The sequence below is a fragment of the Heptranchias perlo genome, chromosome 16 (genome assembly GCF_035084215.1).
Source record: "Heptranchias perlo isolate sHepPer1 chromosome 16, sHepPer1.hap1, whole genome shotgun sequence".
Taxonomy (NCBI): domain Eukaryota; kingdom Metazoa; phylum Chordata; class Chondrichthyes; order Hexanchiformes; family Hexanchidae; genus Heptranchias; species Heptranchias perlo.
In genome coordinates, this window is record NC_090340.1 from 19765790 (window position 1) to 19781976 (window position 16187).

At 47.3% G+C, this 16187-nt stretch overlaps 1 protein-coding gene across 3 annotated transcripts in view; it reads right to left on the reverse strand.

Annotated features, from left to right (window-relative positions):
* The window catches only part of LOC137333538 (receptor-interacting serine/threonine-protein kinase 2-like), a 123285-nt gene extending 107884 nt beyond the window's left edge, over positions 1 to 15401 (reverse strand). For all 3 annotated transcript variants that reach the window (XM_067997746.1, XM_067997745.1, XM_067997744.1), the window contains exons 1-5: positions 15182 to 15401; positions 9836 to 10148; positions 8981 to 9129; positions 3034 to 3083; positions 1723 to 1872 (exon numbers count right to left, since the gene is read on the reverse strand). In XM_067997746.1, the coding sequence (XP_067853847.1) occupies positions 1723 to 1872; positions 3034 to 3083; positions 8981 to 9129; positions 9836 to 10148; positions 15182 to 15342 (823 nt within the window). In that variant the 5' untranslated portion in view covers positions 15343 to 15401. The remainder of the gene's footprint in view (positions 1 to 1722; positions 1873 to 3033; positions 3084 to 8980; positions 9130 to 9835; positions 10149 to 15181) is intronic.
* Positions 15402 to 16187: the final 786 nt, after the last annotated feature.

Sequence of the window (16187 nt, forward strand, 5' to 3'; positions counted from 1 at the left end):
CTTACTGCCACACATTTCCAGACCATTCCCACCTGGCCCTACAGACTTACTGCCACACATTCCCAGACCATTACCACCTGGCCCTACAGACTTACTGCCACACATTCCCAGACCATTCCCACTTGACCCTACAGACTTACTGCCACACATTCCCAGAACATTCCCACCTGACCCTACAGACTTACTGCCACACATTCCCAGACCATTCCCACCTGGCCATACAGACTTACTGCCACACATTCCCAGACCATTCCCACCTGACCCTACAAACTTACTGCCACACATTCCCAGATCATTCCCACCTGGCCCTACAAACTTACTGCCACACATTCCCAGACCATTCCCACCTGGTCCTGCAGGCGTACTGCCACACATTCCCAGACCATTCCCACCTGGCCCTACAGACTTACTGCCACACATCCCAGACCATTCCCACCTGGCCTTACAGATTCATTGCCACACATTCCCAGACCATTCCCACCTGGCCCTACAGACTTACTGCCACACATCCCAGACCATTCCCACCTGGCCCTACAGATTCATTGCCACACATTCCCAGACCATTCCCACCTGACCCTACAAACTTACTGCCACACATTCCCAGACCATTCCCACCTGGCCCTACAAACTTACTGCCACACATTTCCAGACCATTCCCACCTGACCCTACAGACTCACTGCCACACATTCCCAGACCATTCCCACCTGAACTACAGACTCACTGCCACACATTCCCAGACCTGGTCCTGCAGGCTTACTGCCACACATTCCCAGACCATTCCCACCTGGCCCTACAAACGTACTGCTACACATTCCCAGACCATTCCCACCTGGCCCTACAAACTTACTGCCACACATTCCCAGACCATTCCCACCTGGCCCTACAAACTTACTGCCACACATTCCCAGACCATTCCCACCTGGCCCTACAAACTCACTGCCACACATTCCCAGACCATTCCCACCTGGCCCTACAGACTTACTGCCACACGTTCCCAGACCATTCCCACCTGGCCCTACAAACTCACTGCCACACATTCCCAGACCATTCCCACCTGACCCTACAAACTCACTGCCACACATTCCCAGACCATTCCCACCTGGCCCTACAGACTTACTGCCACACGTTCCCAGACCATTCCCACCTGGCCCTACAAACTTACTGCCACACATTCCCAGACCATTCCCACCTGGCCCTACAGACTTACTGCCACACGTTCCCAGACCATTCCCACCTGGCTCCGCAGACTCTGTCCATGTGTCCCTTAAAATTGCAATCAGAGTCCTCACTATGTCATAGGATCCCAATTTGCATAATGGAGAGTCCTGCCACCTGAAACAGGCGGGCCCTCTGGCCTTTCACAATGGCGGCTGCAGCGTTGGCATTAATGGGGTGGTAAGTCTACAAACCCCATTTTGAGCCTGTGATGGAATGAGTCATGGGCTGGGAGAAACACAAGGCCAGGAATATATATTTTCAAACAAGAAATTGGACTGCAACTACTGACTTATGAAATATCGAAGGTCATGGAGTGGGGTCAAAGGTTGTGGGTAAGTTAAATATAGCAGACATGAGATGAAAGGTGCACCAGAGGGTGGGTGGGGATTGGGGGGGGGCGGGAGGTTGGAGTGAAAACCCCTTAACAAATTTACTGTAATCACTGCCCCAAATATCTCATGATCTTATAATGTTGCATAACTTCAGTGAGCATTAAAACATACTTGAAAAGGTTGGACGTTTTTGGGGATCCTCATGCCAACACTTTCTCATTAGACAAAAGAGCACGTCTGGTCTGTCTGCAGGGATGGTCGCAAGGTCTGGCCTTTGACCATCTTTTACGCACAGTTTCACATGCTCAGGATTTATAGCATCTGAGAAAGAGAAAAAATATTGAACACAGGGTACAATTTAGGGACCAGTAACCAATCAAAGAGAAAGCAATGTTTGTCTACCATTAAACAGGATAACACATTTCTTGACGCATTTAGAAAAATGCACAAACTCTTCTATGCCCGCTGCTCAACAAAAGGTTGGCTCTTCAATTTTGGATTTTAAAAAATTTAGCTATTTCTCCAATTTACTTCGCGATGAGTGGGCTGGACACAACGATGCAGCTTCTGGTTACAGCGGTGAATAGTATCTGCTTCACATCACAGCACTTCCTTCAATGCCCAGCCTGAACTCAGTGGCAGCGCTGCCATGGAAACATAAAGTGCTACTGGTGTTGGAGGAGCAAACAAGCACCTCAAGAGGCAGTTTGTCTGCCAACAGGAAATAGAAATGAATGCCATCAGCAGTGCTGGCTGCCATTTTATTCTGGCCGCCATTTTATTCTGGCCAAGGCCAAGTTGAACAATCAGCCCACTGTGCAAGGCAGTAACGCAACCTTCACATACTTGATCTGAATGACCCTTCGCCGGCCATTTGCAAGGGTGTATGGCCAGAAAAATGAAAGTTGTGCATGTGATTCTTAAAACAACTGTTCATCTCAGACTGGACGTGGGAAGTTTCTCCATTATCGTCAGTGTCATGGAATCCACTCAGCAATGGTGATCGGACAGATTAAATCACAACAGGAGCCCTGGCCACAACGTGGAGCCAATTGCAGTATAACAGAGAGAGAGACCCATTAATGACCAGTTACCAGATAAGTACAGTAGTTATCAGATAGGCGCAGTGGTTACCAGATGAGTACAGCGGTTACCAGATGGGGTCTGTGCATCCCAGGGAAGGGATATGCATGGATTAGACCGGGTAAGAGCTACATATATATACAGCAATAGATGAACCTGGGAAGTGTGTGAAAACGGAACCAGTACATCACAGCTACCAGAATGTGTGTAGTGAAAAAAATGTAATTAAATATGTAATAAAATAAAATCCTCCTGTGCAGGATTCTCTCTTGGCTTTTAATAAGTCAGGGCACCTCGTTACCCTAGATCAAGACTGATAAATGCTCCACATAATTGATCGAAAAGAATAGATCCTCCCCATACCCTAACCCATTGAAACACATACACTGATGCACTTACTTTCATAAGGTGTTCGGCAGGTTAGTATCTCCCAGATGACAATCGCATAGCTGCAAGATTATAAACAGAAAATGGTCATAAATGTTATTTAATATAATTGGTTTCAGGAACAAACAGTGTTACAGTGTTAAACTCGTGAGGTCTGGTTAAAGGCTAAGCAATCACCAGATAGGCAATCATCCATTTGTTGAGGGATTAGAGCTGTCAAGGCCTATTTTCCTGAGTTTACACTATCAGCCAAGCCTGGCAGCTACTCACGTCAGGAAGGGGTGGGCAGTACACCCAGGAATCCCCCCGATATGCACAGTCAAAGCTTGCTGCCAGTGACATGAACTCAGAAAATTCCCCCCGGTTGTCCAAATTACAGGGCATGGGTCATATGTGGCTGGCAATGCCCCAGTGACTGGGCCCCCCGGCCCCCCTGCCCCCCCCCCTGTACTCTGGGCCTCCCCACCACCCCCACCCACACTCTGTACCCATCTCCCTGCATTCTGGGTCCCTGCACTCTGCTCCATTGTTATTTCTGGGTATATTTCTGATGTCGCTGGTTTCACTGGTTTGAATTTGGACTGGCTGGTGGTGGTTTAGCAAATTCTGTCCTTAAATGGTGCTCCTAGACTGGTGGATACATCCTAAATCCACCAACGAGGAAGCAGCGCTGAGATCTAAACCACCAGAAAATCCAGATAGGTGAAACTAGGGGCATAAGAAATATAACCAGAAATAGTGACAAGCAGCAAGGACACAGCCCCTGGATAAATTAGTCTCTGCAAAGACTAAATATGATACAAATATTACATTAACCAAGGACGCAAGTATGGGGAATAAACTAAACTTAAGTTTTACCAGAACAGGGATGCAAGGAGAAAGGGGCGGGTAGAAAAGACAGAAATGCAAAGGGAGTAGAATCAAGAACAGTCCAAGTGGCAGCATTAACCACGGAGAAGCCAAGATGGGGCTACAATGAGTTCAAATAAGTTCAGTCCCTCGGCAGAACTTCAACACTGTTGAATGTTTGGGAAATGCCTGTGACTGGAAATGCAGGAGGCCCAGGTGAGATCTTTCGGATAAAGGTTAAACCCAGGCCCCATCTGCCCTCTCAAGTGGATGTAAAAGTTCCCAGGACACTATTTTGAAGAAGAGCAGGCGAGTTCTTCCGGTGTCCCAGACAAACTTGGGTGTACAAGGCACAATTTCCAAATTTGCAGATGGCACAAAACTTGGAAGTGTAGTGAACAGTGAGGAGGATAATGATAGACTTCAAGAGGATATAGACAGGCTGGTGGCATGGGCGGACACGTAGCAGATGAAATTTAATGCAGAAAAATGCGAAGTGATACATTTCGGTAGGAAGAACGAGGAGAGGCAATATAAACTAGAGGGCACAATTCTAAAAGGGGTAGAGGAACAGAGAGATCTGGGGGCATATGTGCACAAATCATTGAAGGTGGCAGGTCAGGATGAGAAAGCAGTTAAAAAAACATATGGGATCCTGGGTTTTATAAATAGAGGCATAGAGTACAAAAGTATGGAAGTCATGATGAACCTTTATAAAACGCTGGTTCGATCACAACTGGAGTATTGTGTCCAGTTCTGGGCACCGCACTTTAAGAAAGACGTGAAGGCCTTAGGGACAGTGCAGAAGAGATTTACTAGAATGATTCCGGGGATGAGGGATTTTAGTTATGTGGATAGACTGGAGAAGCTGCGGTTGTTCTCCTTGGAACAGAGAAGATTGAGAGCAGATTTGATAGAGGTATTTAAAATCATGAAGGGTTTAGACAGAATAGATAGAGAGAAACTGTTCCCATTGGCGGAAGGGTCAAAAACCAGAGGACAAAGATTTAAGGTGATTGGCAAAAGAACAAACATGAGGAAAAACTTTTTTATGTAGCGAGTGGTTAGGATCTGGAATGCACTGCCCGAGTGGGTGGTGGAGGCAGATTCAATCGTGGACTTCAAGAGGGAACTGATTAAGTACTTACGGGGATAGGGCAGGGGAGTGTGACTAGCTGGATTGCTCTTGCATAGAACCAGCATGGACTTGATGGGCTGAATGGCTTCCTTCCGTGCTGTAACCTTTCTATGATTCTATGATATTTATCCCTCAACCAACATCACTTAAAAAGCAGATTATCCGGTCATTTATCTTATTGCTGTTTGTAGGAGCTTGCTGTGCGCAAATTGGCCACCACGTTTCCCACATTACAACAGTGACTACACTTCAAAAAGTATTTCATCGGTTGTAAAGCGCTTTGGGACATCCTGAGGCTGTGAAATAAATGCAAGTCTTTCTTTCATGTCAAAGTGCAAGGAGCTGCCGAATGTAGTGCTCATCATCTCTGGAGAAACATCCTGGGGTGGGGGGAGTAGGAGCATCACTTGGTTTTCCTCCTAATACAGGCTCCCTGAGTTATCACCCACTGGGATCTATTTTGTCACAGAGTAATGTGGCTTTGCTTCCACAAGATGATGCTGTTTATTTGGAATTTGATAGAAAATCATTTACATGACACATTAGCATTGCTTATAAAGGGCTCAATAGTAAGCAACCAGGTGATCCACTGTGATTGAAAGTTTGAATGTTCTTGAATTGAAACTCATAGCATCAATTATTTCCAGCAGAATTAACAACAACTTGCATTAATATAGTGTAGAAAAATAGACCAAGGTGCTTCACAGAGGCGTAATCAAAAAAAATGGACCCCGAGCCAAATGAGGAGTGACAAAAACTTGGACAAAGAAGTGAATTTTAGGGTAGGTCTTAAAAGAGGAGGGAGAGGTGGAGGGGTTTAGAAGGGAATTCCAGAGCATACAACAGACAGCTGAAGGCACAACTACCAACAGTGGGGCGAAAGGAGAAGGCGATGCACAAGAGATCAGAGTCAAAGAAATAGAATATGGGGGGAGAGGGGGTTTATAGGACTGCAGCAACTTACAGAGATCCGGAGGGGCGAGGCCATGAAGGGATTTAAACATGAAGATGAGAAACTTAAATTAGAGATGTTGGTGGACTGTGAGCCATGGAGGTCAACAGGGACAGGGATGATGGGTAAGTGGGACTTGGTGCGGGATAGAATACAGACAGCAAAGATTTGGATAAGCTGAAGTTTATGGAGGATGGGTAGCCGGCCAGGGGAACTTTGGAATAGTCGAATGTGGAGGTGGCAAAGCAGCAGATGGGCTGAGGCAGGGGCGGAGATGGGCAATATTAGGGAGGTGGAAGTAGACGTTCTTTGTGATAAGAAAAGGATATGGGGTCGGAAGCTCAGTTCAGAATCAAATAGGATGCTAAGGTTATGAATATTGGTCAGCTTGAGATAGTGTCTGGATAGGGGGATGGAATCAGTGAAAGGTGTGGTGGGGGCTGAAGACAACGGGACTGGCCTTCCCAACGTTTGGCTGGAGGAAAGTGTAGCTCATCCAAAACTGGATGTCAGGCAAGCAGTCTGACAACACTGGGGTAGTGGAAGGGTTGAGAGAGGTGGCGGAGAGGTAGAGCTGAGTACCAGTGTACATGTCTTTCAGATGATGTCGCCAAGGGAACGCATGTAGATGAGGAAGAGGAGAGGGCCAAGGATAGATCCTTGGAGGACTCCAAAGATAACAGTGTGAAAAGAGAAACTGTTGCTGAAGATGTTCTGGCTACAATTGGATAGGTAAGAGTGGAACCAAGTGAGGGAAGTCACATTGAGTTGGCCTACAGAGGAGAGGCATTGGAGAATGATGGAATGATCGACCATGTCAAAAGCTGCAGAGAGATTGAGGGCGAGGTGGGATACTGTGCCACCCATCCTCCAGAAACTTCAGCTTATCCAAATCTTTGCTGTCTGTATCCTATCCCGCTAAAAACCAAACATTATCTACACGCCACCAACTGTCTCCTGTACGTGAAGCCCGCAGTGTACACCCTAAGTGAATCATACCCCTTTGAATTTGTGGCATAACAAGATGAAGAAATCTTTCAAAGTGCCCAAAAATTCCACTCACCATACCACAATCCCACCTGATCCCCATTACCTCTTCAGCACTTGCATACATTGGGCGAGAAATCCATCTAGAAAAGGGGGGGTTTCACATGGGCCGCCTGTTATAGTCAATCAAACTGACTATCAGGCGGAGCGTATAACTGGCGGCCGACACGATATTACTTATTTTGTGGTACCTCCAAAGGTGAATTTCCACGCCATTGTTATTGCAGCACATACTCAACTGTGCCACATATAAACTGTAAATGTATAGTCATCATCAATTTGAAAACATTTTGCAGGCTGTAGCCCCAATTTTACCCCTCCCTCCCCCCCCCCACCACACATCCACCCAACCCCCCACACCCCACCCCACACCCCACGCCCTGGGCAGATGACAAGGTTGTGTACTGGAACAGGCAGGCGGGGGCCTCAAATATTCAAAAGCCGGGGTCCAACGATACCATTCAGACCCCGACGGGAATTTAACCGGCAGTTGCCAGGGAAACGTGGCACCAACGAGGAGCCGGCCCAGAAAAATACCAAGAAGATAACTTTTTTTTTTAAAAGGTTTCCTTGTGACCTGACTGCCAGGAACCATTCGTGTGGGTCCCCAGCGGTCGCCTTCTGCCGCGCTCACCCCGGTCCCGCCCACCGACTCCACGTCATTCCTGCTGAGTTCAGGCTGGAGTTGGGCCTAAACTATGTTAATGAGACTCGTGAGTTAAAATGGCGCCGACGAGTCGGGGGAGCCTGTCGCTCATCCCGCCAGCCCCAAGCTCACCTCTCACCCCATGGTTAAAATCGGGGCTTGTATCTTTGTTGTTTTATCTCCTGCTCGAAATTGTCTTTGCAGAAGGGAGTTTTCAACTACTTCTCAAACACTTTTGCACAATAAACACTATCTATTGTATTCCCAGGGCTGCCTGCTCATTGACCTGAGAGTGCAGGCAATGTTAGGATGTCATTACTGTTTACAATGCAGCAACACTAACAATCCCAAATGTTCGATATCTGTTGCGCACATTCCATTATAAACTAATTCAAGTCGCAAGACACCATAATTTAACAACTTTTCAAGAAACTAGTCCATCACCATGGTATTACTTGAAGGATACGCTGTTTTATAAGGACCGGAGCATTATACCATAAAACGCATTATATATTATTCGGCTGTTAAGGTGTAGTTGTGTATAGTCTGGTGTGCCCCTTGAAGAACTAATTATTATTTATCTTGAGGTTAATTGCTCAGGGAGATGCCAAAGTCAATGAATGGGGGTCAAGAAAATCTCCAGCAGGAAATGACTGGCTTTCTTTCTCTTTTTTAAAAATACTTATTGAAAAATCAGACACTGATTTGCATGCAAGACAAAATGTGACACCTGAAGCATGACAGACATACATCAAAACTTCTATATACTAGCAGATCTCTTATGATATTGCTGGGCTAAGGATGTTGGAGGGTGGGGGAATTAGCCAGTTCTAATTACTACCCAGTGATTCATGCAGGAAAGTGTGCGTGTGTGGACACAGAGCGGTAGATTTTCAACTTGCCATCCAGGAGTAATGCTGGCATTAAAACGGAAATAAAAATTGGGCGGTTTCTATAACAAGCACCCAATCCGCAATGCCAGTTTTACACCCGGGCGATGAGTTGAAAATCTACGCCATAGTGAGGGCAGGTTCAGGGTCGGCTGTGTTGCCCACGTAGTCGAGCAGTCTGGCAACAGAGCGGTGGCCCCACCAAGAGTCAGGGTCTCAAGAGGGTGGAAGAGAATAGGAAGGGCAGCAAAGAAAATAAGCCAGGTATCAAGAAAAGATGTTAGATTGTTAATGCTGCCATTTGTATTTTAAGGTTGGTTAAATAACACTTGGATGTTCATTATTCAAAGCAAGCTCTAAAAAACTGTTGAAAAAGAACTTCAGAAACACATGACAAACTTCTGTCATTATTGTAGTTTATGACTGTTCTTGCTTACCTGTACACATCAAACTTCACATCTTTTCTGGCATTCAAGTCTTCTAAGCATTCAGGTGGTATGTAACTAAGGGTGCCCCCATTTTTGCTGCATTTAGAGCTGCATTGACCGGTGAACTTCCGCCATTTTGCCAGGCCAAAATCACAGATCTAGGAAGGAAGAAAGAAAGACTAGACATGAGACATACAGTTTGGAAAACAACTCGGAGCAAGAAGGTCCCTTTTCACTCAGGTGGTAGTGTAGAATTAGCCAAGCCATCAGAGTCTTGACATTGTGGAAATTGTTCCATTAATACCACGGGCACATTTCATGGCAGCCGGTACGAGAGAGCATCCGTGCAAGCTTATGCAACTGCGATTGGTTTTAACTTGCTATTTGTGACCTTATTTCTGGCTATTCTGCCCGCCTCAATGGTTGGGTAACATGTACACAGCCCAGTGAAATACTACTATTTTACAAGCCTGTACAGGTGCCTAACAGCTCACCTTCTTCCCCAACAGCATAGTGCTTCCGATACCTGGGTTTATGTTGCAGATTGTGATAGAGGTTATACATCCTGAACGTTAACCTGTCTTTTCTCCTGATAGATGCTGACTGACCGGCTGTGTGTTTCCAGCATTTTCTGGTTTTATTTTAGATTTCTGCCATTTGCAGTTTTTCCCCCCCTTTATACTGCAGGTGCTGGGTATGGAGGGAAACCACCTCTTTCAAAACAGGTGTCTCTCCCTGCCATGGCAGTATCTTATTTGCGATACTATTGCTGAGATCACAACTGCACTTAGCAATGGTAACAAAAGGGCAATATTAATAATAATTAAGAACAGGGCATCAAACTTAACATTATATTCAATTTACCTTAATGCGATAGTCCTTATTCAGTAGAATATTGGCGGTCTTCAAGTCATGATGAAAGAGGGCTGGCTTGAGGTTATGTAAGAAGTTCATTCCCAAAGCAATCTCATATGCAAAACGCAGTCGAAGAGACCAAGGGACTTTATAATGGCGAAGGAGCCTATCCAATGATCCATTCTCCATGAATTCAGTTACCAAGCCCAGCGGTGTGATTCCATTCTCCAAAGGCCATTCTGTAACTCCATAGAACCGTACAATGTACTCAAATTGTGCCTCTTTCATCTTCTTTGCCTCTTCTAACAGTTCATCCGTGCCACTGTAACAGTAAGCAGATCACAGAGAGATGTCACAGTGATACACTTTATCACCATCGCATCCTAAACAGCTGAAGTACCTCTAAGTGCCCTACCTTGTTAATTCCTACAATCCTACAAAAGTGCACTGAGGGCTGAGCACAAGTTAAGGTGTGTCTGAGCAGAGATCTGCGAGGATAATGTATAGATATGACTCAATACATTACTGTATTTTTAAAAATTCATTCATGGGATGTGGGCGTCATTGGCAAGGCCAGCATTTATTACACATCCCTAATTGCCCTTGAGAAGGTGGTGGTGAGCCACCTTCTTCAACCGCTGCAGTCCTTATGGTGAAGGTTCTCCCACAGTGCTGTTAGGTAGGGAGTTCCAGGACTTTGAGACAGCGACAAAGAAGGAACAGCGATATATTTCCAAGTCAGGATGGTGTGTGACTCAGAGGGGGAACATCCAGGTGGTGCGTTCCCATGTGCCTGCTGCCCTTGTCCTACTAGGTGGTAGAGATCACAAGTTTGGGAGGTGCTGTCGAAGAAGCCTTGGCGAGTTGCCGCAGTGCATCTTGTAGATGGTACACACTGCGGCCACAGTACACCAGTGGTGGAGGGAGTGAATGTTTAAGGTGGTGGATGGGGTGCCAAACTTGTGGGCTGCTTTGTCCTGGATGGTGTCGAGCTTCTTGAGTGTTGTTGGAATTGCACTCATCCAGGCAAGTGGAGAGTATTCCATCAGACTCCTGACTTGTGCCTTGCAAATGGTGGAAAGGCTTTGGGGAGTCAGAAGGTGAGTCACTCGCTGCAGAATAACCAGCCTCTGACCTGCTCTTGTAGCCACCATATTTATATGGCTGGTCAATTAAGTTTTTGGTCAATGGTGACCCCCAGGTTATTGATGGTAGGGGATTCAGCAATGGTAATGCCATTGAATGTCAAGGAGAGGTGGTTAGACTCTCTCTTGTTGGAGATGGTCATTGCCTGGCACTTGTCTGGCATGAATGTTACTTGCCACTTATCAGCCCAAGCCTGAATGTTGTCCAGGTCTTGCTGCATGCGGGCACGGACTGCTTCATTATCTGAGCTGTTGTAAATGGAACTGAACACTGTACAATCATCAGCAAACATCCTCACTTATGACCTTATGACGGAGGGAAGGTCATTGATGAAGCAGCTGAACATAGTTGGGCCTAGGACACTGCACTGAGGACCTCCTGCAGCTATGTCATACAATGACTCTAAGCGCTGGAGAGTTTCCCCCTGGTTCCCATTGACTTCAATTTTACTCGGGCTCCTTGATGCCACACTCGGTTAAATGCTGCCTTGATATCAAGGGCAGTCACTCTCACCTCACCTCTGGAATTCAGCTCTTTTGTCCATGTTTGGACCAAGGCTGTAATGAGGTCTGGAGCCACGTGGTCCTGGCAGAACCCAAACTGAGCATCAGCGAGCAGGTTATTGGTGAGTAAGTGTCGCTTGATAGCACTTTCAACAACACCTTCCATCACTTTGCTGATGATTGAGAGTAGACTGATGGGGCGGTAATTGGCCGGATTGGATTTGTCCTGCTTTTTGTGGACAGGACATACCTGGGCAATTTTCCACTTTGTCGGGTAGATGCCAGTGTTGTGTACTGGAACAGCTTGGCTAGAGGCGCAGCTAGTTCTGGAGCACAAGTCTTCAGCACTAACAGCCGGGATGTTGTCGGGGCCCATAGCCTTTGCTGTATCCAGTGCACTCAGCCGTTTCTTGATATCACGTGGAGTGAATCAAATAGGCTGAAGACTGGTTTCTGTGATGGTGGGGATCTCAGGAAGAGGTCGAGATGGATCATGCTCTTGGCACATCTGGCTGAAGATGGTTGCAATTGCTTCAGCCTTGTCTTTTGCACTCACGTCCTGGACTCTGCCATCATTGAGGATGGGGATGTTTACAGAGCCTCCTCCTCCCGTTAGTTGTTTAATTGTCCACCACCACTCACGACTGGATGTGGCAGGACTGCAGAGCTTTGATCTGATCCCGTTAGTTGTGGGATCGCTTAGCTGTCTGTAGCGTGCTGCTTCCGGTGTTTAGCATGCATGTAGTCCTGTGTTATAGCTTCACCAGGTTGGCATCTCATTTTTAGGTACGCCTGGTGCTGCTCCTGGCATGCTCTTCTACACTCCTCATTGAACCAGGGTTGATCCCCTGGCTTGTTGGTAATGGTAGAGTGAGGAATACGCTGGGCCATGAGGTTACAGATTATGGTGGAATACAATTCTGCTGCTGCTGATGGCCCACAGCGCCTCATGGATGCCCAGTTTTGAGCTGCTAGATCTGTTCTGATTCTATCCCATTTAGCACGGTGGTAGTGCCATACAACACGTTGGACGTTGTCCTCAGTGTGAAGACGGGACTTCGTCTCCACAAGGTCCACTCCTACCAATACTGTCATGGACAGATGCATCTGCGACAGGTAGATTGGTGAGGACGAGGTCAAGTGGGTTTTTCCCTCGTACTGATTCTCTCACCACCTGCCACAGGCCCAGTGTGCCAGCTATGTCTTTCAGGACTCGATCAGTAGTGGTACGATCGAGCCACTCTTCCTGATGGACATTGAAGTCCCCCACCCACAGTACATTCTGAGCCCTTGGTACCCTCAGTGCTTCCTCCAAGTGGTGCTCAACATGGAGGAGGACTGATTCATCAGCTGAGGGAGGGATTAGGTGGTTATCAACAGGAGGTTTCCTTGCTCATGTTTGACCTGATGCCATGAGATTTCATGGGGTCCGGAGTCAATGTTAAGGACTCCCAGGGCCACTCCCTCCTGACTGTATACCACTGTATCACCACCTCTGGTGGATCTGTCCTGCCGATGGGATAGGACATATCCAGGGATGGTGATGGAAGAGTCTGGGACGTTGGCTGAAAGTTATGATTCTGTGAATATGGCTATGTCAGGCTGTTGCTTGATAATCTGTCCCAATTTTGGCACAAGTCCCCAGATGTTAGTGAGGAGGACTTTGCAGGGTCAACTAGGCTTAGTTTGCCTGAGCCTTTGGCGTGTCTGATGCCGGGTGGTCTGTCTGGTTTTATTCTTATTATTATGACTTTTTTTTTTAAGTGAGATTGTACAATGGAATGGCTTGCTAGGCCATTTCAGAGGGCAGTTAAGAATCAACCACATTGCTGTGGGTCTGGAGTCACATATAGGCCAGACCGGGTAAGGACGGTAGATTGAGAGTAGACAGCTGTGGGGCCATATGCAGACTGCGGCCCGATGACATCACACTTGGAGTACTGTGCCCAGTTCTAGTCTCCATGTTACAAAAAGGATACAAAAGAAGTGGAGAAGGTGCACATATGATACCAGAACAGAGAGGTTATAACTATCAGGAAAGACTGAACAGGCTGAGGCTCTTTTCTCTAGAAAAGGGAAGGTTGAGGGATGACTTGATAGAGATCTTTAATATGATGAAAAGTAGTTTGATAGGGTAGGTGTAGAGAAAATGTTTCAACTTGTGGGAGAGACCAAAACTAGGGATCATAAATATCAAATAGTCACGAATAAATCCAAGAAGGAATTCAGGAGAAAGTTCTTTACTCAGAGTGGTTAGAATGTGGAACTTGCTACCACATGCAATGGTTGAGGCAAATAGCGTAGGTGCATTTAATGGGAAGCTAGATAAGTACACGAGGGAGAAAGGAATAGAAGGATATGTTGATAGGGTGATTGGACGTAAGGTGAGAGGAGGCTCGACTGGAGCATAAACACAGGCATAGACCTGTTGGGCCGAATGGCCTGTTTCTGTGCTGTAAATTCTATGATGGGGCGGTAATTGGCCGGATTGGATTTGTCCTGCTTTTTGTGGACAGGACATACCTGGGCAATTTTCCACTTTGTCGGGTAGATGCCAGTGTTGTAGCTGTTCTGGAACAGCTTGGCTAGAGGCGCAGCTAGTTCTGAAGCATTAATTCTTGATCATTAAAACATAAACAAAAATTTTAAAAATCGGTGAAACACCCAACAATTTCTTGTATTTATATAGAGCCTTTCACATCCTCAGGATGTCTCAAAGTGCTTCACAGCTAATGAATTATTTTTTAAGCCTAGTCACTTTTGTTACGTAGGGAAATCACTGCAGCCAATTTGCACACAGCAAAGTCCCACAAACAACAATTAGATAAATGATGGAATAATCTGGGTTTTTCTTTTAAAATGATGTTGGTTCAGTGGAAAATACTGGCCTGAATACTGCTGTGTATCTCCAGTATCTATTTGATTGATAGAAGTGAGAGGCTCACTATCACCCCCTGTCACTCCAGCTGACTGATTCCCTTTTAACATTTTTTGAAATAACTTTAATGTTTATTTTTAAGTTTAAACTCTACCCTCACAAGATAGACTATAATGCAGGTTTTCTTTAAAAGTTACTGTCTGATGATCAGCAATCTTTCTTTGAACATAACACAATGACAAGAATTGTGCCAAGAATAGTCACCTGCACACTATGCCAATGTTGAAAATGAAGTACAGCTCTTCACCCATTCCAAACAAAGGGGGGGGGGGGGATATTCCTCTTTTTAATGAAAAATGGGGAAAATGCCTGTTTATCTTCATAATTAGAGACCCGACAATAAAATCACCTTCTCACAAATGAGACATTCGCAAGTTGCTCTTTCCCTGCAATTTTGTTAGCAGGCCATGGATTGGAGAGAAAAGCAGGTATTGTCCCATTGCTCATTAAAGGAGGGATTTCATATCCAACGTTGGCTAAACATTCTTCCGCGCTCCCATTTAAGTGAGAGAACCCTTTAAACATACACAGAAATCGCGTAGGGCCAGTGTGGTTATCCAGCTCCCTTTTAGTATTGAGAATTCACACCTTCAAGGATGTATGAATATACATTCCAATTAAAACTACAGACAGCAACTCTTCACTCCACCAGCACAGTCTTTTACAAACTGAAATAGGAAATATTTCGTTATAATTGCGGATTTACAGTAAATTCGGTCCACGCCCTTATTACAGAGTGGGACAGCTTGGTGGCGGCTCATTCCGTACCTTCGATCCACTCTCATGCGTTTTACAGCAACGGGAATCCCCCAGATCCGGTGCCGCGCTTTGTAAACTATGCCGAAGCCTCCGCTACCGACGTACTGCGGCTCCCGCAAATGCTGGTGGTCGATGGAGGTGAAGCGAGAAGCCGAGGTGTCTGCGGACATGTTGTGAAACTTCAGCCCACCTTGTGCCGCCGGCCCGGAGGAGCTCCCCCTCCCTCCTCTCTCTCCCCCCCCCCCTCCCTCCTCTCTCTCCCCCCCCCCCCTCCCTCCTCTCTCTCTCTCTCCCCCCTCCCTCCTCTCTCTCTCTCTCTCCCCCCCTCCCTCCTCTCTCTCTCTCTCTCCCCCCCTCCCTCCTCTCTCTCTCTCTCTCCCCCCCTCCCTCCTCTCTCTCTCTCTCTCCCCCCCCTCCCTCCTCTCTCTCTCTCTCTCCCCCCTCCCTCCTCTCTCTCTCTCTCTCCCCCCCTCCCTCCTCTCTCTCTCTCCCCCCCCCTCCCTCCTCTCTCTCTCTCTCTCCCCCCCCCTCCCTCCTCTCTCTCCCCCCCCCTCCCTCCTCTCTCTCTCTCCCCCCCCCCCTCCCTCCTCTCTCTCTCTCCCCCCCCCTCCCTCCTCTCTCTCTCTCCCCCCCCTCCCTCCTCTCTCTCTCCCCCCCCTCCCTCCTCTCTCTCTCTCCCCCCCCCTCCCTCCTCTCTCTCTCTCCCCCCCCCCTCCCTCCTCTCTCTCTCTCCCCCCCCCTCCCTCCTCCTCTCTCTCTCCCCCCCCCTCCCTCCTCTCTCTCTCTCCCCCCCCCTCCCTCCTCTCTCTCTCTCCCCCCCCCCTCCCTCCTCTCTCTCTCTCCCCCCCCCTCCCTCCTCCCTCTCTCTCTCCCCCCCCTCCCTCTCCCCTCTCTCTCTCCCCCCCCTCCCCTCTCTCTCTCTCCCCCCCTCCCCTCTCTCTCTCCCCCCCCCTCCTCTCTCTCTCTCCCCCCCCTCCTCTCTCTCTCTCTCCCCCCCCCCCTCTCCCTCTCTCTA